Raw genomic sequence first — 21925 nt, 5'->3', positions numbered from 1 at the left:
TTTGCACAGCTCGAATGGGAACCGGAGTCCTTCGGTGGAGGGAGAGAAGTGCCTGTTTAACGGCACAGACAAGCTGAAGGGTTTGCTCACAGAAGAGCTGGCCCTGCCCTGACCCCGGTCCTCGCCGCCAAGGAGAGCGGCGTGGTTGTGTCCCCCTAAGGAAGGAGCTGGAGGGCATGGCAGCCAGGCAGGCAGCCGGCAGATGAAATGAGCCCGTCCTCAGCAGGGTCTCGCGTCCTTGGGGCCCAGGGCTCCCCGTCTTCCCCAGTGCCTGACCGTGCCAGGGCTCAGGGCACAGGCATGCCCTTCAGGGGCACGTCCCCTGGCACCTGCCCCCCGGAGAGCCCCGCAGCCAGAGCCCCTGCAGCTTGAGGGGAAGAGATTAAGGGGAGTGAAAAGCCGCGTCTGGCTCCCTGCACAGGGGGATCTCTGTCTCGGCACCAGATGGCATTAATAGCATTATTCTGCACGGCTTGCGGACAGCCGCGTGTGCACGCGCACTCGCGCAGCCCTTCGCGCCCCTGGCTGGGGCTCAGGGGCTGCGCCACGCGTCGGGGACACGGACGGGGTGTGCGGCGGCAGAGCAGGACACGCTGCCAGCACCTGAAGACTTGCACTGGGGGCTACGTTTGGAGGCCAGGCTATTATCAGGGCTAAACCACGAGCAGCCTAGCTACGTGCCCCTCCGGGATGGAGCCGGGGAACCTGGGAACCAGGAGCAGGGGAAAGGCATAAGCAAATTACGTGATGCCCGGTAAATGTGGCCTCCTTGTGCCAGGGGCAGGGGTGCTGCCAGCAGCCCCTGCTCGCCAGGCCAGCACACAGGCGTGAGCCACTCCCAAGGCAGGGCCCTCTGCTCCTCTCCACGCCTCCACAGTCCTTCGCTTTGGACACTGAGCCCAGGAGCCGTGGGAGCAGGAAGTTGGGAAGACCACAGGGAAAGGCCCGTCTCTGCTCGGCTGCCCTTCTCCTGCCGCTGCCCCGGTGAGAGGCTCCTGCTCTCCCCAGGGCCTGCGCAAGGGGAGTCGTGGTCCCCCTCGGAGGGTGCCCTGCGGGACAAGCCCCAGCCCCACAGCCCTTTCCCTGCACCCGCAGCCCCACGGGTCAGCTGGGAGCTGCGGCCTCAGTGAGGAGGCGTTTGTCTTCTCCCCTGAACCAGGCAATCTCGGAGGATTTCTCTCACAGTCCCTTGAGCCATTAATCTTCTCAGCGTAAATCTTTTCTGTGACACAAAGGGGATTGGGTAAATAATATGGTGGACAACTGGAGTGTCCTTTTGCTCTGGGAAGACTTCCAGTTCCAAACAGCTTCCCCTTGGCAGTGGCTATTCCCCATTTGCTTTGCCAGTCTCTGGACAGGCAGGTACGAGGGAGAGGGGCTCCGGCTGGCTGCGGCTTGGCCAGCTCTTCTGCTTAAACACGACTGAACATGAGGAGGTGAGGTGCTGGGGCAGGAACGGGAGGAGCCGCAGCCGGGAGGTGGGCTGCTCAGCTCGCCCAGCCTGGAGCCCGCCAGCACCGCTCCACCATCTCCCCGGTGCCAGGGATGCATTTGGCCCGCGAGGAAACGTGAACGCAAAATGTCTCCTCGTCAGTTAAAGCAGGAGAGCAGCAAACGGTGACTAACGGAGCCAAAGAGGAACACTTGACGACGTGGAGAGATGGGGCCAGGCTGGCGGGGAGCCAGCCGCACGCCTCGTTCTCCCTTTGTTCTGCTCCCGAAAAGGCAGCGCATCCGTCAACAGCACCGTGTCTGCCGAAACAGCAGCGCTCCGCCGAGTTAAGTCGCCCTCCCAACCAAAGCACGTAACATTTCAGCCCTCATTTCCATGTTGCACGTGCCCCAAAGCAGCGGTTATTAGGAAATAACTGCTGACGCCAAGACGGCCGGCTGCCCCGGAGCCGGGCCCGGAGAACAGCCGCGCAGCAGCGATGCCGCCCGAGCGCAGCCCAGCAGCTCGGCTCCCGCAGCACGAGCCCGGGGAGGGCCGGGCTGGTTCCTCCCGGCGCGTTTCACAGCGGGCTGAAGCTGGGAAGCGAAGAAGGGTCCTGGGGAATCCGGTCGGCGCGTCTTGGGAGCACGCCTTGGCCCTGCTCAAGCTCCGCAGACCCCCGGCGACGCCAGCCTTGCCCTGGAGCTGGCGGGGATGCGGCCCCCGCTCCCCTCCTCGAGTGGGGTTTCCCTCCGCGCAGCGTGCCAGGCCCGGGCCCACGCCTCGCGCGCCCTGGGAGGCCCGGGAGGCCGCATCGCTGCTGGGCGGCAGGAGGCCAAACCCTGCCGCGGGGTCCCCGACTCGTGCTCCGGGGTCACTCGGGCGCGGGGCAGGGCCTGCGTCCGCCGCGGGCCGGGCGGGCAAAGCCGCCCGGGCGGGAGCGGGGCCGGGGCAGCGCGGGAGGGCCGGGCCGCGCCTCCGCTCCGCGCGGCGGCACTAGGGGGAGGCAGACGGCAAGGCTGGCGGCGGCGAGGCCCTGCCCGGCAGGCGGGGGCCGGCCCCGGGCTCCCGCGGGCCCCGCGCCCTGCCCACGCCGCGGCGGGGGGCCCGATGGCAGCGCGGCGGGCCCCGGGGCGCCGGTTCGGGGCGGGCCGACCTGCGGGCGCCCGCCTGCCCCCCGGCTGGCCCGGACCCGGGCGCAAGCCCCCCCCCCGCCCCGCCGCCTCCGGCCGCCTGCCCCGCCGCCGGCGCGCCTCGGGGGAAACTGAGGCAGGGAGCGGGGCTGCAGCACGCCCGCGGGCACGGTGGGGGCCTCTCCCCCCCCCCCAGCGGCGCCCCGGGCAGCACGGCCCGGCGCCGGCTGAGCGGCTGCGGCCCCCTGCCCCGGCTGGGGGGCGGGCCGGGCGGCGCTGCCCGGGCCGGGGGGGCAGGGTCTGCCGGCAGCGCCGGCCCCCTCCCCTCCGGGCGCGCCCAGCAGCCCGCCCAGCTGCAGCCCGTCCGGCAATCACCCCCGCCCCGCCCCGCCCCGCCGGCGCCCCTTTCCTCCGCCGGGCCGGGCGGGCCGCGCTCCCCCCCCCCCGCCACAGGGCCAGGCCTGGGCCCCGGCGCCCCGGAGCAGGGCGGCCGGCGGGGGGGGTCACGGCGGGCCGGCCCCGCTGCCCGGAAAGCGGCTACGGCCAGGTGAGCGGCCCCGCGGTTCTCGCGAGTGCTTCCTCGGGGGGCGGCCGGGGGCGCGGGGCTGGCACCCGCGGCAGGCGGGGGGGGCCCGGGGCGGGGGGGGCTCCCCGCGGCGCTGCCGGCCCCGCTGCCGCGCCCTGGCCCGGGGCAGAGCCCTGGCCCGCCGCTGGCCCCGCAGCTGCGGGGGCCCTCGGGACCCCCCCCCCCCCGCTGCTCTCCCCCCGAGCCTCCGCGGGCTTCCACGGAGGGCCTGGAAGAGCCGCCCGGAGGGGAGCGCGCCTGGCCGGCTGTCGGGGCGCCTCGGCGCGGGGCACCCCTGCGGTCCCCGGGGCTGGGGGCCCCGGAGCTGAGCGCGGACGCTGCCCCGAGCCAGCGCGAACGCCGCGGCGGGAGCGCTTAAAGGAGGCTGGTTGGGTCGGGGCGGTTGTGGCCGCTCTGCCCCTCGGGGCGAGGCAGAGGCCCCTCTTCTGCGGGAAAGCCCCCGCTGTGCGGGTTCACCCCGCTGAGCGCAGGGGGTCCCTTCTCCCGAAGGGAAGACTGTTGGGGTGTGGAACTGCGCGTGGGCACGTGCTGCTGGAATTTCTCCCCTGTTCTGTGCGGCGTTTGGGCCGGGGAGGTGATGCCCTCGAAGGAGCATCACCTTTTAGCTAGCCCTGCAGCTGGGCTTGCTGCTGGCTCTGGCAGGTTGCTCGCTCCCCATTCGCAGGTCACGGGCTAGAGGGAGCGCGAGACGCGCGTCTCCAGCGTGTCAGTGGCGGCCTGGCTTCCTGGGAGCCTCCTGGTGCTGCCCGAGTCATTAACGTGATGACTTCCAGCCCTGCCTGCTCACAGCTGTACGAAGCACATGCCGCCGTTCCAGCCTGCTGGTGGGGGGTGGGTGTTCGCAGGATACCTGCTTTCGGGGCGGAACGCTCGTGCAGAGGCGATGCGCGAATGCTTCCTGCGCGTGTTCAAGCGCGGGAGCTGCGGGAAGGCTGATGTCCCTGGGCAGTGGCCGCTGGGCAGGAGTCCCAGGCGTGGGCTCGCAGGAGCCAGCTCCAGGGAGCGCCCGGCTGCCAGACCCGCATGTGGGTCTGCACCCAGGAGGCTGACGAATGGCCTGGGCTGAACAACCATCGGAGAAGGAAATGGGGCCGTAACGAGCGGCACAGGCAGCTCCAGGGCTCGCCGCAGCTCCCCGAGAGTGACCCGCGGCTGGTCATTCACCACGTCAGCCTTTTAGTTGTCGCTTCTGGTGCTGCTTCCCGTCTTGCCAGCAGACACTGTCCTGTCCTGGAGGAAGGGGCTTTTGGCAGGGGGAGGTTAGGGCTCTGGGTAGAGCCTGATTCCCTGAGCTAGGGATGATGAGGAAGCTCACTGGAGATGCTCAACAGCTGAGGGAGCTAAAAACGAACTGGTGAGTAGCATTTACTCCCCCTGCGCACGGCCCTCAAAGGGAGGTCTGCGAGGCCGTGCGGGTGCTGTGCCACCAAGTGCCCCACCAGCCCTGTGCCCCCGTCTCGTTCACTCCCGACGGTGGGGGGGTAGAAACTGCACCCGAGCCCGACGTGCTGCGTGCCGGCTAGCAAAATGCCATAGCGGTTCTTGGGGCTGGAAGGTGGCTGTCAGCACTCTGGCCTGCAGCAGCTGCCGGGGAGGGCAGGGGCAGATGCCTGGCATGTGGCTGGGGGTCCCCAGAGCCTGGGATGTGCTTGTTGCCGTGGGTGTGGGCCTGAATACCAATTTCCTTGCAAAGTAGCAGGTAACATCTGTCTACGGATGTAGGTGGCGATTGAAACGCACCTCGGTTCCTAGAGGGATGCGTGGGCACCGGGTGCGCATCAGCTGCTGCTTCATCACCTCTCGGGACGCTGATGGCACGGCCAGGGGTACGAGTGAGCCGGCAGCGAGCGGCGTGGGGCCGGGGGGAGCACGTGTGCGCGTGGGAGGGCTGCGTGCTGGGGACGCCCACGTGTGACAGAGCTGCTGAGGTGGCCTGGGAACGGGCTGAGTAGGGGGTGGTGACGGAGCTGCGGAGCTTGGCAGCACCGAGGGAGGGGAAGCACATCCTTGGAGAGGAGGAGGAGGAGGAAAGGCCGTGGTGTGTCAGACCCGCGCAGCATGGGCACAGGGTTTGCTCCTGCCACTGCTGTTGGCTTTTCGGCACGGAGGTCTGGGCAGGTGCACGTCCAGCTGGCCTCATCATGCTCGTCACTAAAATGAGGATGTCTGTGGTGTGGGTGGCCTGCAGTGGGGAGGGGAAGGGGGGTGCGGGGTGGGTGTGCGGGCGCCTTGGCCCTGCCAGCTTCTCTGCGTCCTTCACCGCGTCCCTCCTCCATGAGGTGGGACTCACTCGCCCGCACTGTACGGGCGCTGCCCTGGCTGTGTGGGTGAGCCCTCGGGCTCTTCCAGGGACTCCCAAGTGTGGAGACTCGCAGTGAACTGGCGCAGGTTGGGAGTGGGCGAGGAGCCGTTGTGGTTCTTCCCTGGGCGGTGACGGTTAGGTTTTCACCGAAATCTAAGCAGCGCTTTTGTAAAAAGCGGTACTTGGTGTTCTTTCTACTTGTTGTTTTGGTTGCGATCAGAACGCTTCAATCTTTTTTCTGTTTATTTTCCGACAAACTGGGCTTGGAACGGCTGTTTTGGGAAGCAGAGAAACCCTGCTAAGATCACTTCGAGAAAAGCCAATCCGAACTGCCCTAATGGCCCGGACGAGCTGGCTTTGGCGTGACTAAGTCTCGGGGAGCGAGATCCTGGGCTCGAATGGAGCCTTCGATAACGCACCCGAAGCGAAGCACTGAGTGCTCCTTAGTAGCTGTTTGCGGGCTAGAGGGGCGCAGGTGGCGTGAAGTCCGCCGGGCCCGATCTCGCTCGCGTCCCCCGGCCCGGGAGCAGCGGGGGCCGGCGCTGCCTGTGTCGCGGGCGCCCGATTTCTGTCCCCGGGCCACCAGAAAGCGGCCGGCAGGTGCGGGGAGGCGGCGCGCTGCAGCCGCACGTCTGGGGTCCCCGGCGCTGCGCGGGGGGCCGGGGGCCGAGGGTGCCCGGGAGGAGGCGGCGGCGGGGGCCGGGCGCTGCCCCCGGGCGGGTCCGCCGCCCCCGGCCCTCCGCGGCCGCGGCGGGGAGCGGGGCGCGGGGGCGGGGAGTGCGCGGGAGCCCGGCCCACCCTCCCGACGCCACTCGCCGGGAGAGGGGAGGAGGAGCGGCTGCGAGCTCGGCTCTGGGCACCTCAGCCTGGCCGGCAGCGCGGCGGCAGGGAGCGCGGCACGCCGGGGGCACCGCACCGCCCGCAATTGCGCCGCAGCCCGGGGCCACGGCTGCTCTTTATGGCATGTGGCTGGTAACTTTTTTCCTGCTGTACTCTTTGCGGAAAGGTAGGTGCCCGCGGGCGGCGGGGGCTGAGCGGCGGCGGGGCTGCCGGCGCGCCCGGACGGCGCGGCGGGGAGCGCGGCGGCGGGTGCCGCACCGACGGGCGCGGCGGCGGCGGCGGCTCCGGCCGGGGGCAGGGCGGGGGCCGCGCTCCCCGGGCCGGCGGCCTGACCCCCCGCTCGGGCGGGGGCCGGCGGGGCCTCGCCGGGCGCGTTCCCCCCCCCGCCGGGAACGGGGACCGAAGCGCGTCCGCGGGGACCGGGGGCGAGGGTGCCGCGGGAGGCGCGCTGCGGGCTCGGAGCGGACCCCCGGCGGGAGCGGCGGCGGGTTCGGCGGAGCCGCCGCCGCCGCGCTGGGGAAGAAAGGCAGGAGCCGCGCGGAGCGGGGCAGCGGAGCGGCAGCGCGGTCCCTGCGAGGGGCCCTCGACGTTACATAAAGGAGTTGCCCGCACCCGGTGCCGCGGGAGTTCTCCGCCCGGTTTCCGTAATAAATTCCCCCCTTGCACGGGAGCCGGTCCGCGGGGACGGGGACGGAGGCGCCCGCCTGTGCGAGGAGGGTCTGCGCGGAGGCTGGGAGATGGCGTGTGCCCCAATTAGCGCCCCTCGGGGGGGGCGAGGGGCACGGGGGGGGCGAGGCGAGCGAAGGGACGGGGCCCGAGCTGCCTCCCTGCGCCAGGCTGCCCTCGCTGCCCCGGCCGGCACCCTGAACGCTGAGCCGGCGAGAAATATTCACCAAGGTCTAACAGGGCATCCTCTCCGCTCGTGTGCTGATGATCAATTATTCCATCAATGGCGGGGCACGGAACAGCTGCTTCATTCAAGCCGGAATAAAACTGCGTTTGGGAGCTTTCCCCAAAATCGCTATTGTGTTTCGGATCTGCCGAGCTGAACGTGCCAGCCTCTGCTTTGCTTGCATTTGCATTTTTTACCGTGCTAAAAGGGAAGAAAGCAGCCCGAAAACAAACAGCCGTTGCGGACGCTACAATTTCTTCCCCCCGGCTGTCAAAACGGCAAGGGGTGCCCCGGCTTTACGGCTTTTGCGTGTTTTCAGCCCCAGCTTCTTGGAGAAGGGCTCTCTTGCCACAGAGCGCTCTCTTCTGAGAAGAGCAAATTAAAAGCCTCCATTAGCACAACTCCTCGTGGCCTCATTTTCTCTTTTTTGAGAAATAAAACGTATCTTCGCTGGTGAACAGCCTCAGTGAGGGAAGGTGTTAAAGTGAAACGGTTCCAAAGAGAGGACAGCGATATGCTGGAAGTTTCGTTATAATAATAGGATAAAAAACCCCGATTGCTTAATGCACGATAAACCTTTCAGATACTTAATATTTCTGGGCATCGGAGCGCATCCTTTTAGCGCGTTCCCGCTGTAGAACAAGAGCTCTCGTAGAGACTGGAAGCAAATAACCGTTTGATCCAGGGGACCGCTGAAGTTTGGAAATCCCTCGATGGGCTGTGGCTGCTTAATTCTCCCCCCTTAGAAAATAAACAAAACGAGGTGGTTGGCAAGCAAAGGGGCAGGGAGTTGGGCAGAAGGACGGTCTGGCAGTGCGAGCCAGAGCAGCCAGGCAGAGGAGGAGGGGAGGCGAGCGGCGCGATGGAGAGCATACTGGTCAAAATCGAGAGGCTGGGAAAGCATCTCCCTGCGTGTTCTTGTTGGATCTCGCCGCCGCCTGATTTATGTCGGCATTATATTTGCGTTATGTTCCTGTGCGGGGTGCGGTGAACTACGCAGCTCGCGGTTTTTAATCTCTCCCCACCTCGGCCCCCTGGTGTGGCACAGCGCTCGTTTGTCCCTGAAATGAAACACGGAAACCTCATTAAATGCACGGAGCAGAAGCCTGCAGTGCTGAACGCTTCGCCATGCCCGGCGTCGGTTTGTCCTGCGGCTCGCCAAAATTGCCCAGCACGTGGAGCCGCGGTGGCGGCTTGCCCGGAGCCTTTACCTGCGCCTGGCCTGGGGCTGCCTCTGCCTTCGGCTGAGGAAGTCCATCTAGGCAGCCCCGACATTTCCCAGCGCGTTTGTTCTCTGGAGGGACGGGCTGTGCCTCGCGCGAGTGCCGGGGATGCGCTACCAAGCAGCCCTTCCCGGAGATGGGGGCTGCTCGGGAGCCGCGGGCATAGCTTTGGGCAGCTGTGGCACAGGGCGCCTTTCTGCTACGCTGCCCTGGTCGCTGCCGGGACGGGCCGGCGGCGGAGGGATGGGGAGCGCTCCGTCCCCCTTTGGAGCGGCGGACGAGCCGAGCGCGAGAATAGAACTGGAAGCGTCTCTTTGTGGCAGGGATGCTTCTGACATGGCAGCGGGCGAGTTCTGGGCCGTGCCTGGGGTAACATGAAGACATCTCACACCCCACTAAGCAGGCTGTTAATAAATGCCGCTTCCTCGGAGGGCACGAAGGAGGAAGGTGTTCGGTTGCTGCAGTCGTTACCACGCGTGCTTTACTGGGAGGCTTGCGCAGTGGCAGGTTTGGATGCAGAGTGTTTCTTGTCTTTGAAATCTAGATTATAGCCGGCTACGTATTTTTACATAATCCCGATTTTGCGAGTTACCCTTTCCCTGCTTGGAGATCCTTAAGGAATAAACCCCTCCGCGTACAGTCTGCAGACTGCCGCCATCATCTGCCGGCAGAGCTGTACCAAATATTTAGGAAATCCGTTTCCCGACTCTTGCTAACGCTTGCTGCCTGCCCCAGCTGCTGCCTCTTGGAAAGGGCCGGGTCGGCCCCTCTCCGTGGGAGAAGGGAGCGAGCGCAACTTAGAGGGGAGGAGGAGGAGGTGAGCGGCTTTCAGAGCTTGCTCTGTTGATCTGTTCCCCTCGTCTCTCGTACCTGTCGGTTGCATGGTAGAAATCCTCGTCTCCGCCTTGCAAAGCCAGCGTGCGGGCTGCGGCGTGCCGGACGGCACGGACCGCCGGCTCTGGAGGAAGCCTGGCAGCGGGCACGCGCGGCCTGCAGCGCATCCCCTTGCCCGCCCCTCGCACCTGCTTGGCTCGGCCCTGGCCTGTGGTCCCTGGGTTTGTTCCTTGCCCCCCGGTGGGACCCTGGGCGGGTTGGGGGGCTCGGGAGGTGGTGCAGAGCTGGGGGATGGCCAGCTCTGGGTCAGCCCCCTCTGCGGATGGGGTGGCGAGGCTGGTACCTCCAGTGAGCTGACGTGGGAGGTTCGGGGACAGGCAAATCAGCGGGGAGAGCTGGTTTTTTTCCAGGCAAGGGTTACAGCCTCAGCCTGGGTGCTGTCGTAATAGCTGGAGGTGGTTCAGGCCTTAATTTCCATGCAGATGCGTTAAGGAGCAGGCGGCTGGCACTCCAGGCTGTTGTGTTTGAGCGGTGCCCGTCCCCACAGCGTTCTCCTTCGCTCCCTCTTCGGTTCGCAGGGATGGAGGCTGCGAGCCGGGAAGGACCGCGGTGCTCAGGCCAGAGGGGCTGTGCCGCAGAGCTGGGACTCCGGCGGCGGCCAAAAAGCAGCACTGGGGCAGGTAGTTGCGGTGGCCACTGCTGTGCTGGGCACCAGCTGAACACCCCGGGCCGCGCTCGGGCATTTTGTGGCACAATTTCCACCCCCCAGGCTGGTCCCAGAGGGGCACGGCGAGGGGGAGGCTGGCGTCACGGCTTTAACCCTTTGGGCTGGAAAGCCGCCGCGGTGGGGTGGCATCCCGTGCGGCCGCGCTGCGCTCCTGGCAGGGCGTGTGCGCTCCTTGTGCTCTGCTTCAGAGGGCACCAGCCTCGTGTGTCTCGCCTCGTCTCGGCCGCTCCTCTCCCCATCCCTTCCGCGATGCTCGGAGATGTCACTTCTCGCTCTGTCAGCTCCAAGGTCGCTCTCTTCGTTAGGAGGAAGGCTATTAAAAGTGTCCTGAAGATGAGGGCTTGAAGGAAGCTCGTTCCGGGGATGGCCAAAGACTGCTCCGGCATTACAAATGTGCAGGCAGCATGTGATGGAATTACTGTCGTATCTTAAGGCAGTGGAGGGGAAAGACTAGGGCTTGCCACCTACCTGTAATTCCCACCCCGCAATGCGTGCCAAGCTTCGGTTCGCGTTCTCCTTGAACAGGGCAGGTGTCAAACACCCTTAATGAGGATAATAAATGAGCGGCGAGGTGGTGATTAGCCTGCTGTTCTCCGCAGCATCCCTGCAGCCCGGTGCAGCTGGTGGCTGGAGAAGCCCGGGTGGCTCCTCCAGCGCCTTCGCTGGGCTGCGGGTGGGCTGTCTGCTGGGGGGGTGCCCCGGCAGCGTCTCACCTGGCCCTGGAGGAGGGCTGGGGGGCGGCCGGAGCGCCCAGCCTGAGCGGGAGGTCTCGGGGAGGGTGCTGCCCGTAGGGTAATGGGAACTAGAGTCTAGTGCTTGCCCTTTCTGAGGTGCTGCAAAACCTCCTGTTGAACGCCAGCAACACACTTAATCATGGCAAACAGTCAAGCCCCGAGCAGCCGCTCTTTTGTGAAGGAGTACTCGAGTGGTCACGGACCCCCGGCACCCCTTGAGGAACGGTGTCGGGCCAGGCTGGCTTGCCTGTGCCCAGAGGACTGCACGTACATCCTTGAAACACGCCTTGTTGAGCTTTTTCCCGTCTCTGTCAGGTTTCCACCCAGTTACTGATGTGCAAAAGTTGTGGCTCAGCCTTGAGAAACTTCTGGGTCTGGGTGGGCGCGGGACTGGCTGTGGGGTCCTGAGCGCAACTAGCTTGCTGGCACAGATGATGTCTGGATCGAGGGCAGAAGGAGCTCCGTAGCTCAGCGGAAACGGCGCTCTAATTGCGCTGGCACGAAGCTGGCCATTGTCCGAGACCGGTCCTAAATCCACTCCGTAGAAAAGGCCGGGCTCTTCCCCATGAGGCTGGAGGAGAGGAGGGGTGGCGGTGCTGGGCTCTCGCCTGGGGGGTGATGGCGTTTGTGCGCTTACGCAGCCTGAGCTTTCAGCCTGTGCCGCTCCTCGCGCAGGACTTGCACCTCCATCTCAGCTGCCTCTTCCGGCAGAGGTGGCTGGGTGACGGGCCCTGGGGTCGCCGTATGACCGCTCTGCCTTCGCCACCCGAGAGAGCAAACGAGCGTGTTCTGCGCGGCGCTTTGCAGCACCGAGGTTGGCTGTGCCGCTGAAGTGCTGGAGATTGGAAGGTCCAGCGATCCGGACTAGGAAATATTCCTAAGGGATGATGGCAAAATGACTTGCTTCTCCCAGCTCAGGTAGAGATATTAATATTTCAGTACCTCTAGGTTGTAATTTACCACAATTTAAGAAGATTGCACTCTGATAACTTAAAATACATGCCTTTTGGAGCAAGCTAGACGGTGTCCGGCTACGCGCAGGGCTTTGTGTAGCTACCGGCGGGCTGGTCTGCGGGCTTGGTGCCATGCGCCCGTGCCGCTGCGTCTTCCCCAGCAGAAACTGTTCCGTTTTGCTCCTCTAGCCTCCTCTTTTCAGGTTCGTGTGAATTAATGCCCTCGATATTTAGGTTAGGGTCAGCACATCTGACCAGATGTGAGCAGTGATTTCTGGTTTAAAAATATTGCAGTGCTATTTCTAAATGTTTAATCTCTCTCGGTGATTTGGAGACAGTTTTATGAAACATGGAATTAGGATGGTGCTCAATGCTAAATGGTAAAGGAGATTATATGGATTTAACTCTATGCGTCTGTCACAGAACTATTGCCAATCCCATAACTTCCATTTTCTATTAAAAATCCGTTTCCCCCTTTGACCTGAAAAAGCTTTGTGGGTAATCTGAATTTCTCTGTTTATGAGGTATTTTTCCACTCCTCACTCCAGCCCCTCAGCCGTCCCTCTCGAAACCTTCCTGGGCGCTGCCTGGGAAGAAGATGCTTCCCTCTCAGGCAGTGGCTGCTCCCCGATCTTTATTAGGGCAGGAGCCTTCTCAAGCCGTGGTCTGGGATCTGGGGTGGAGGTGCTGGACGGAGCCGGGGGCAGAGCCGGGTGGATGACGGGGTGCTGAGCACAGCGGGATATTCCCGGTCCAAAGCCGGCGGATGGGCGAAGGGTGGCTTTGCTGTGCGCCTTGCGCGCCGTGTGCCCCGGCTCCGGCCATCTTCCGCTCTGCTCGGGCGGCAGGCGTTGCCACAAATAGCACGCTGCTGCTCGCACGTGCTTTGTTTTCCTTCCTCCGCCCGCAAACGAGTGTTCTTCTCTTTCATGTATTTGGGAGAAGCACCATGCTGTTCTGATGAAGGGAAATGCTGATTCACGACGACAATCCAGCCTGGAGATGTCACAAAATGACTTCTGCAGGGCCGTGCGGTGGCCCCGTAGCTCTGCGAAGGCGGGCGCCGCTGCGCGGGAGGCTCGGCTGGAGCGCTTTGCTCCTCTGGTCCGTCGTTCTTCTGGCGCCTGGCAGCGAGGAAGGGAAAAATACGCGGCTCTGCCTACTCCTGCCTGTGCAGGAACTGAATGAGCTGGCGTGTGGGCAGGCATGGAGATGCTTTCTTGACCTATAAATCCGTTGTCTTGTGTCTGGTGGCAGCACTGGACCTTGCCAGTCAGCTCGTCCGTTACATGGATGGGTTTGCTGGGCAGCTCTGGCTGTGCCGTGCCCCTGACATGGGATGGTAGGGCTCCGAGCGGGCGAAGGGGCGAACTCGTCCTTTCAGACGGCGATTCGGTGCCTGTACGCAGGGAGCGAGAACCAGGTGCTCTCGCCTCTGATTTCATGGGTGCTGAAAGAGGCACAAGGTTGTCCGCCCGGCTGGGAGAAGGATGGAGAGGGCCCTGCTCTGGGAAGGGGTGAGGTGTTTTGGGATTTCCCATCTTGACCTGGTCGAGGATGGCGTGGAGTGGGCCAGTGGCAGGCACGGCGCCGAGCCGGGAGAGACGTGCTCACCGCCACCGGGCACCGGAGGAAGCTTCGCGGGGAGATGCAAGTGGCTGTGGCCGGTGACGCTTGGCCTGCCTTTCCTCAGGCAAGCAGCTGCGGCACGCTCGCCCTCGGAGATGAGGCTCTCCGTACGGATGAGGCTTTCCTTCTCCCCCTGCTCCTGTCCCCTCCTCCCCAAGTTAAGAAATCGAGGTCACGGAGGGTCTCCCGTGACTCGTTTTGAACCGGCGGTGGGGTAGTGATCTGCTTATTGGCTCTGCGGCACCACGAGCGGTGTTCTCAGTCAGAGCTATTAATACACACGCCGAGGGCCGCTTTCTATATCCCTGTCCTTCCGCCCACTTGGAAAGAGTGCGACTAAAAAAAGAAAACGGATCTAAGTGACTGGGGGCCTCCTCATCCTTATTTATAGGCAATCTTGCTTGCTTCGGTTGAGAAGGGGGAGCTCGTGGTCCTGGAGAGTGGGAAGGAGAGACCGGAGGAGTTGGGTGGAGAGGTCCCTTCCCTCATTTTGAAGACAGGAAGCGCTTTTCCGCAGCGCTGGAAAAGCTGCTCCTGGGTGTCCGGGCGGCTGCAAGCTCTGCCCCGGACTGCGCCCTCCAACGCTGCGTGTCTCGGTCTTTGGGTGGTGCAGGAGTGCCCGGCGCCAGGCTGCAGCTCGGGCTCAGGGCAGGGTGGGCTGGGGCTTCCCCTCCCGCCGACTCTGGGAGCGGGGAGCAGCACTGAACCCAGTTTCCCTGCCCGTCTCCTGGGGGTTGCCGCAGCTTTTGGCGGCAGCGGTAGGGTAGCGTGGAAGAGCTCTGCCCTGCTTGGGGAGGCTTGCGCTGGATGTGTCGCGTTGCCGGTGGGCATCTGCAGCGGCAGCCTGGCTGGGGCTGTGTTGGGGAGCCGGTGAGGCATGGGGGTGCTGGCCGCCCGCGGCTCCGGGCGGGGGGACGTTGGGGTTTGCAGGAGAAGCGGTGTCGGTTTGTCGTGCTTGGTTTGCTGTTGTTGCACAGGGGTGTCCTCAGGGCTGTAGGTGCTGAGGCACGGTCGGACCGCGCGCTCGGAGCCACCTACGTGCCTACGGCCACCTGGGGAAGCCTTGTGGGGGATACCCCGGGTACCCTTCCTTGCTTGCGCAGCCCCTAGTTGTCCTGGTTAGGTGCCTGTGATCCCTGATCCGTGCTGCCAGCAAGAGCGCTGGCCTGTGAAGGTGGCCTTTATGCTTCCAGCCCATGCGCTGATGCTCCTCCGCTCCCCTGCTCCGCTCTGCCACGCGCAGGGGCCGGGGCAGGCTCCAGGGCAGCTGTGCTGGGGGGTGCTCGCTGTGCTGGTGAGGATGGGTGATTCCTGCAGTAACCCCCCGCCATTGTGGCCTCTGCTTTCTCTGCAGCACACGCTGAAGATGTTGGAACCAGCCTCTACTTTGTGAACGACTCTATCCAGCAGGTCACCTTCTCCAGCACAGTGGGGGTGGTGATCCCCTGCCCGGCAGCAGGGTCACCCAGCGCCGTCCTTCGGTGGTACCTGGCCACAGGCGACGACATCTACGATGTGCCCCACATCCGGCATGTCCATGCCAATGGGACTTTGCAGCTCTACCCCTTCTCGCCATCAGCCTTCAATAGCTTTATCCACGACAACGACTACTTCTGCACCGCGGAGAACTCGGCTGGCAAAATCAGGAGCCCCAATATCCGTGTTAAAGCAGGTAGGAGCTCTCTGTGGGCACTGGGGTTTGGACAACGTGCTGGCTTTTCTCCAGTCTTCTCCATGGCCTGCTGGTTGGCCCGTTGAGCGCACCCCCTCTGCCTCTGTCTCCCTGGCATGGGCCAGTGACACTGCTGACCAGCAGTGTGCCGGCGTCGGGTCCCACCCGTGGAGCTGGGGCATTTTGAATGGGGACGGGAGCCAGCAGTCCTGCTGCCAGCTGCATGCTGTTGCCCTCCTGCGCAGAGCAGCGGGGCCGAGCGCCTGCTGCCTCGCCAGGGCTGCTGTGCCGCTCTGTCTGTGCCTTGGGCTGCTCCAGCAGCCCTGCCGCAAGGCGCTGCCGGGTGAGTGCTGCCGCTGCCTGCCCGGGAGCAGAGCACGGAACCAGGGCTGCTGCTTGGCCTGTTGCGAGGGGATCGATTGACGCTGCACGGATGGAGGGCAGGGAGGAGGGCAGGGTGCTGGGTAAGCAGGCTTGCCAGTACATGTTTGCAAAACGGTGTCCTGCCCCAGCTAAGAGCCAGCTCTAACTCGGGCTGGTTACTGGCTGGGAGAGGGCTGGAGCACCCAGCAGGGAAGGGATGCGCAGCTTGGGGGTCCCCAGCACGTGCCTGGAGGCCATGGTGTGGCTGCGGCCGCGTGGCAGGAGAGGTCCTCTTCCTTTGAACCGGTCTTGTCACACCCAACCATGCACGGGGGCTTTTCACGGCTGCCGGAGGAGCCGGACCAGGTTTGTCCGTGGTGGGGAGCCCCCACTGTGTCCCACAGCCCTTCTCAAGCCTGTCTGTTCCCACTGTAGCATCCAGCCCCAGCATGCCAAGGCTTATTAAGCAAAAAAAAAAAGGAGAACTATGGCAAAGAGCTGATTCCAAAAGCCATTATAGTAAATTATTGACCAGGCTGAGGAGGGCTAATAGCCCAGGAATGGCTTCATTATGTAACCTATTAAAAGTGGGGCTAGCAGAGGGAACATGACAGAAGCGACTACAGGGTTTTTGATTTTAATACCTTGTACTGCAGAGTAAATTGGTATTAACCCCCTTCCGCAGAGTGAATTATTTACCAATGCTACCAGGTTACCTATAAACCCCAGCTCGGTGGAGGAGGGACCGCAGCCGATGGGGTGTAGTAAATGCGGATGTGCAGCGTGGAGCTGTTGCCCTCCTCGTGCCGGGCGCCGCAGGCTGGCCTTCCCGTGGGGCAGGAGGGCAGTGGTGAGGGCTGTGGCCGGCTGGTGCTTGCCGGCAGCCCAGGCTGCGGCAGGGCGAGTGGCCCCTTGGTGTGGGGTGACACAGCCGTGTCCCGTGTGGCTGCGAGGGCTGTGGCACCCCGGCAGGCTCCGTGCTGTGCAGCTGGCGATGGCCTGCGTGGGGACGGCTTGTGCTTCTGCGTGGGCAATCACGGCCCCTCTGGTGCTGGTGACCCTGGGCTCGACGTGGCTTGAAACTGTGGAGTTCTGCGGACTTCCCTGGCCAGGCTGCGAAGGTGCCGGGGCTGTGGGTGCCCAGGGCTCGTGCAGCAAGCGCGGCTGCTCTGGTCGGTGCTCTGGGTGTGCTGCAGGGGAGAAAGCCTGTCTGGGGTCTTGCCTTCCCGCCGGGCGGGCAGCCCGTGCTTCGCTCTCCTCCCGCGCACCGAGGACTTCCTTGGGATCAGAGCAAGTCAGTAGCAGAGCTGGGTCCTGGCTTTCATCCCCCTCTCTCAATACCGGGTGGAGCACACCCCTCCCGTCAGCGGGATTTCGGCTGGGAGCCCAGCCTCTCTCCCCTTGGCAGGTGCAGTTAGCAGGAGGCGTGTGAGTACGTAGCGGGGGCCGTGCGCAGGGCTCTCAGGGCCACCAGCGCGGCTCCAGCTGCAGCGGTGTGAACTACTTTGGCTTTATGACCTCCGGAAACGGTCATGAAACGTTCCCCCGCTCCTGCTTCCTCCCAGTCAGCTTGCATCCCAGTCAGTCTCCAGCTCTTTGTAATGGCAGTGCACCAAGCAAAGCCAATTAAAGCTGCATAAAGAGAGCAAATAAGTAAAATGCAGCTGAAACTACTAGGAATTGGAGAAGTCTCTGAAAGCTTTGGAAAAGCTGTTGGTGAGCACATGGAGCAAATCTCGCTAGCCAAGGGAAAGTTTTAAGCGTGCTAGTTGTGGCCGTACATTACCCTTGTGGGAGTCGTTCCCAGGGGCAGCGAAGGGGCGGAAGCCCCGGCTGTGGCGGCCGGCGCGGGTCGGAGCTGCCGGGGCAGCCGCAGGGGTGAGCATGGGGGGGCCGTGCGCGAGGTCTGCTCCGGGCTGGGGCAGTCGCGGCAGCGGTGAGCGTGCCGGAGGCCGGGCTGGGCGCTCCTCCTGGTCCCCGCTGGCCTTCAAAGCCCGTGAATAAACCTCCTGCTCCGTGTGATTAGGGAGGCTTTTGCTAGCTAATCTGCTTTGGCTCTGGAGTCCCTTTCCGCGGTAGGCGGCTTCCGTGTCCTCGCGGCACCGGCCCTTGTCCTCCCCGCTGGGGCACTGGGAAGATAATGGGAGCGAGCGGGAGGCCACTCCGAACCCTCTTCCCTGCTTTCCCCTGGGGCGGGGGGGCTGCAACAGGCGCAGGAGAGGCAAAGGCAGGACAGCCCTCTGCGGCCTGGAACTTACTGGTTTATGGCTGCCGCTGGTCTCTGCCGGGCAGCCGGCGTGTGGAGCCTGCTGGGACGCGTCCCTGAGCACCCCAGGGTGCAGCCTGGGATGCACCCCTGGTTCTGTCCCGGCTGCTTGCAGCAGAGCAGGGTGCCCTGAGAGCCTGGGAAATCAAGGTGACAATACTGTCACCCTCTCGCTACTTGTGTGTTTGTGCGAGGTATGCCATGCGCTGCGAGCGGGTGCTTTCTGCTCAGGGAAAGCATCTCCCTTTCGGGGCTGCTAAGGAGTTCTATCTCAGGAGATTTGCTGAGCTGCTTTTGTTTCGGGGGGCTGCCGTCAGATGGCGAAGCAAATGAGCGTCTGTCTCGTGACAGTGATGCCCAGGTGCCCGTGTCCTACAGGGCGCAATTATTGTCACAGTACGGAGGCACCTGCGCTCCCTGAGATTTGTACTTAAACTTCAGGAGTTCATGGTGTCTGCCTGCGGTGCTGGGCACGGTGACCTCTTTGTCTTTCTGAAGAGGCTGGGGTGGATCCAGCTTACCTCGCGAGTGCTGCTGGAGGGTTGTGGCACTGGGGAGTTCCTTGTCACTGGTCCAGGGAGCAGCGTGGAGCTGTCAAAGGGATGTGCATCTCTCTGAGGAATAGGGCACATGGTGGGGACAGCGCACGGCTCCCACTGAGCACGGCTTGGAAAATTGTCATCTGCTTCCCCAAATAGTCCTCCGGTGAGTTTAGGAGGGTGCCAGGCTCTGTGTCACAGGCTGTCTCCCCCGGGTGCCTCGCAGCTGCATTTCCAGCATGCATCCAGGAGCGAAACGATTACCTCCAAAGTGCAAGCTCGAATGGTACAGCTACTAAATGCCCTTGGTCCCTGTACTGAAATCTGGGTGCTGCAAACCTCTGCCTTAGCAGCTTTGGTGACTGCAAAGCCAGCAGCTTGCCTCAGTGGCAAGCTCGGGTGACACCGGGGACAGTTGCAGGGTCCCGGCAGCGGGAGTGGGGCCGGGCACCCCCTCTGCACGCCGGGCTGCCGTCTCCAAAGGAGGACCGCTTCCTTCCCCAGGAAGGTGGGCCAAGTGTTTTAGATGGAAGCAGTTTGTTGCTGGGTGGGCTGGTTTGTTTGGAAACGTGGGATTAAAGCAAAAGGAAGTGTGTTTTCTTCCAGCACTGTCATGCTACCAACCATCTGCTTTTCTCTACAGTTTTCAGGGAACCGTACACCGTTCGGGTGGAGGACCAAAGGTCGATGCGTGGAAACGTGGCTGTTTTCAAGTGCCTCATCCCCTCTTCAGTGCAGGAATACGTTAGTGTTGTGTCCTGGGAGAAAGACACCGTTTCTATCATCCCAGGTAAGAGAGGAGCCACTGTCCTCTTGGAAAACCTGACCTGCTTTGCCATGTGTGAAACTAAGTCGTGGAGGGTCCTGTCTTGGCTTGTCGTCCGTGCCTGTGCTGCCCAAGCACAGGCTTTTATCGATGACTGTCTTGCAGCTTCCCACTGGAAAACGCTGGTGGTGGGAGCAGATGTGTGGTGTTTGGGGTCTCCTTGGTGCTGTGGTTGGTACTTTGTGTATTCCCGGGCCTGTGGATGCTTGGTGTGAGTGCGGCAGCGTGCGTGCCCCGTCCTGGCTTCTCCCGCCTGCCTGCGAGCCAGCTCGCGTCGGGTACCTGGCAGCCGGGGCTTGGACAACGGGGAAAGGAGTCTGCCCGTGTCCTGACTCCCGCAGTCAGAGCGGGTTTTCATGTTGTCAGGGTGACGCACAAGTAAATATTCCAGCTTCTCTTGCAAGTTCTCACAGCTGTTTCAGCTGGGGAAAGGAACTCGGCAAAAATGGCATCGTGCGCCTCTTCCCCGTGCTGGCACCTGGAAGCTGCCTGGCCTCCCTGTCCTGTGCGTCCGCCCCGTAGCCCGGGACGCGTCCCGCTCAGCGCTGACCTCGCTGTACTGTGGTCTGTGGGGAAGGGGCCTGCGGGAGGGACAGCAGCGCCCGTCTCTGTGCAGGGACTTTGCAGCCCTGGGTGTTTTGCCCCTGGATAGTTGCCCGTGATTTTTTGGCAGGCGCAGAGCACCCTCCGTCCAGTCTCCGTGGGAGCAGAGAGCCGCTGAAACCAGGGTCTTTTCCCCAGCCGGTCCCCTGGGCAGCGGGGAGGAGCGGTGGCCAGCACACCGAAGGGACACGACCTGCCAGGCACCTCTGTGCGGCTCTGCGGAGGGGAGAGGAACCGGGCGGACCGCTCGCTGCGGTGCGGCAGCGTGCCGGTACCGCGGGCTCTGGCTCCTGTGCTGCTGCCCGGCTGGTTGCAGGCTTTGAAGCGGCGCAGGGGCTGTGGGCAGGTGCTGGGCCCAGCGTGGGGCCTCGTGTACCAGGGTGACCTTTTGGCTCCCTCCTCAGAGCTGGTATTGATGGCAGCGCTGGCTGCCCTGCACAGCATGTGTAAGCTAGTAGTAAAGCAATCAATACTGCTTTCCCCAGGGGGATCCGGAGAGAATTAAAGGATTTTGCCCACAGTGAATGCTCTGCGCTTGGTATTTGCTCGCAGGTCAGTAAGTCCCGATGCTCCTCCAGGGCTCAGTGTTGCTACGCTGGTGGTGCCGTGGGGAGCAGATGCAGGAGGGCAGATGCCACCGGGAGTGGGGCGCGAGCCTGGCGCCTGCCAGGGCGGCCGCTGAACAAGCACAAGAGGCGATTTGCTCTAATCCCTCTTGCGGGGATGGTCCTTGCTTAAGGAGCAGTGCTTCACCTCGGGGGGATGACCAGTTCTCCTGAGAGCTGAGGTGGCTCTTGCCAGTGGCCCAGCCCTCCCGAGTGCAACTAATCTGCTGACTCAGCACAGCCCATGCGCTCGGAGGCAGACGAAGGGAAGTGGTGCTCCGGGGCTCATGCCGGTGGGCGAGTGATGGCCCCAGGGCTGCGATGCATCGGCAGGGGCTGCGTGCAGCCAGCTGGCGCCTGGAAACGGCATGGCACCCATTGGCAGGGTGCAGACCGGCACCGCAGCCTCGCCAGCCCCTCTCTGCTCAGCTCCCAGAAACAGTTGTGCCTGTGTGGACGAGTGGACGCAGGGTGGGTTTCTGCACGGTGGATGGGACTGGGGAGTTGGTGGCACCCGTCTCTTGGGGTGGCGGTGCTCTGTCCTGCCACGGCTTGTGCCGTTTGAGCGGGGCACGGCGAGGTCCGTCAGCACGATGGCCTGCTGTGTTCGCTCCTCGGGGGCTGGCGGTGCCGTGCCGGCCCTGGGGGCCCTTTCCGGAAAGGCGGCGGTTGGCCACGCTGCTCGGAATTCTGCAGGACGGAGCGGAGCAGTGCCCGTGCTCCTTTGCAGAGCACGGCTGGTTTGCTCGGCAGCAAGTTTGTCAACCGAGCATCCGTGCACTTGCGTGATCTTAACCAGACTTGTTCTCAAGTTTGCTGTGGCAGTGGATTTTTTTAATATGATGATTTAATTAGAGTGGAACGATTTTAACATTCTAAAGCAATAATTACCCTAAAGACAGAACATATAAATTGTGTTACAGTGCAGAGTCAACACAAGCAAACATGTTTTGCCATTGGATTACAAATATAGTATCTGCCTGAAGCTTATTTCTCTTATTGCTCTTGTGTTAGAGCTAAAACTGGCTTTGCTGTTTCCAAAACCGTGGTCTTTTCTTGACCTCCGGTGAACCTCTGCTTCTGTCCCAGTTCTGAGCGAGGAAGGCGAGGAGAGGAGGAGGGGGTCCCCGCTGTTCGGAGCGAACGGCGTGAAGGCTGAGAAAAGCTGAAAAGCGGTGCCGAGGCCTAACGGCTCCCTTCAGTCGCAGGCGCGCTTTCCGCCCTGGAAGATGAAGCAGCTGTGCAGACGCAGCGCCGCGCAGCTCTCCTCCACGCAGCCTGCGGAGAGGAAGGGTGCGCAGAAGCACCGCAGCTCTTCCAGAAGCGTATCCAAGCCGTCTTTACAGCTGGCTGTAGGTAAGGTGGTGTTCTTGCCTACCTGGAGCGTGCCAAACTCGCGGCTTTTCCTGGAAGTTTCCTCCCGCGGAGGACTGTGTGTCTCGCCCGCAGGCCTTGCTGCGGCAGGGGACCAGCAGCCCTAACGCACAGCAGCGGGAAGAATTGCCGTCCGGACCTCCCCGAGGCAGAAAACTCTCTGTGAGTGACTGGTTTCATAGTAAACGTCCACTTTCCTTAGCGTCCCTGGTTTTTCCCCCCATCAAAGCAAAATGTTCCGTAGCTCAGAAATAGGGGGAGCGAGCGTTTCCCCCGGGGCGGCCGCTCTCGCGAGCTCGGACCCCCGGCTCTGTATGTGGGCTCGGCGGCCCTTTTGGCAGCTCCCTCGGCTTCTTTTCAGCCTTAATTGGGATTACAGGGCTCCCCACCTC

General features: G+C 63.4%; 1 protein-coding gene across 1 annotated transcript in view; it reads left to right on the top strand.

The window, feature by feature from the left end:
• Nucleotides 1-6413: 6413 nt before the first annotated feature.
• The window catches only part of DSCAML1 (DS cell adhesion molecule like 1), a 111848-nt gene continuing 96336 nt past the window's right edge, over nt 6414-21925 (top strand). Inside the window, exons 1-3 of the mRNA XM_059829665.1 lie at nt 6414-6459; nt 14640-14957; nt 18769-18915. Of these exons, the coding sequence (XP_059685648.1) occupies nt 6417-6459; nt 14640-14957; nt 18769-18915 (508 nt within the window). The 5' untranslated portion in view covers nt 6414-6416. The remainder of the gene's footprint in view (nt 6460-14639; nt 14958-18768; nt 18916-21925) is intronic.

The sequence above is a fragment of the Gavia stellata genome, chromosome 26 (assembly GCF_030936135.1).
Source record: "Gavia stellata isolate bGavSte3 chromosome 26, bGavSte3.hap2, whole genome shotgun sequence".
Classification (NCBI taxonomy): Eukaryota; Metazoa; Chordata; class Aves; order Gaviiformes; family Gaviidae; genus Gavia; species Gavia stellata.
Note: the sequence above shows the minus strand (reverse complement) of the source record. Positions and strands in the feature narration are given on the sequence as shown.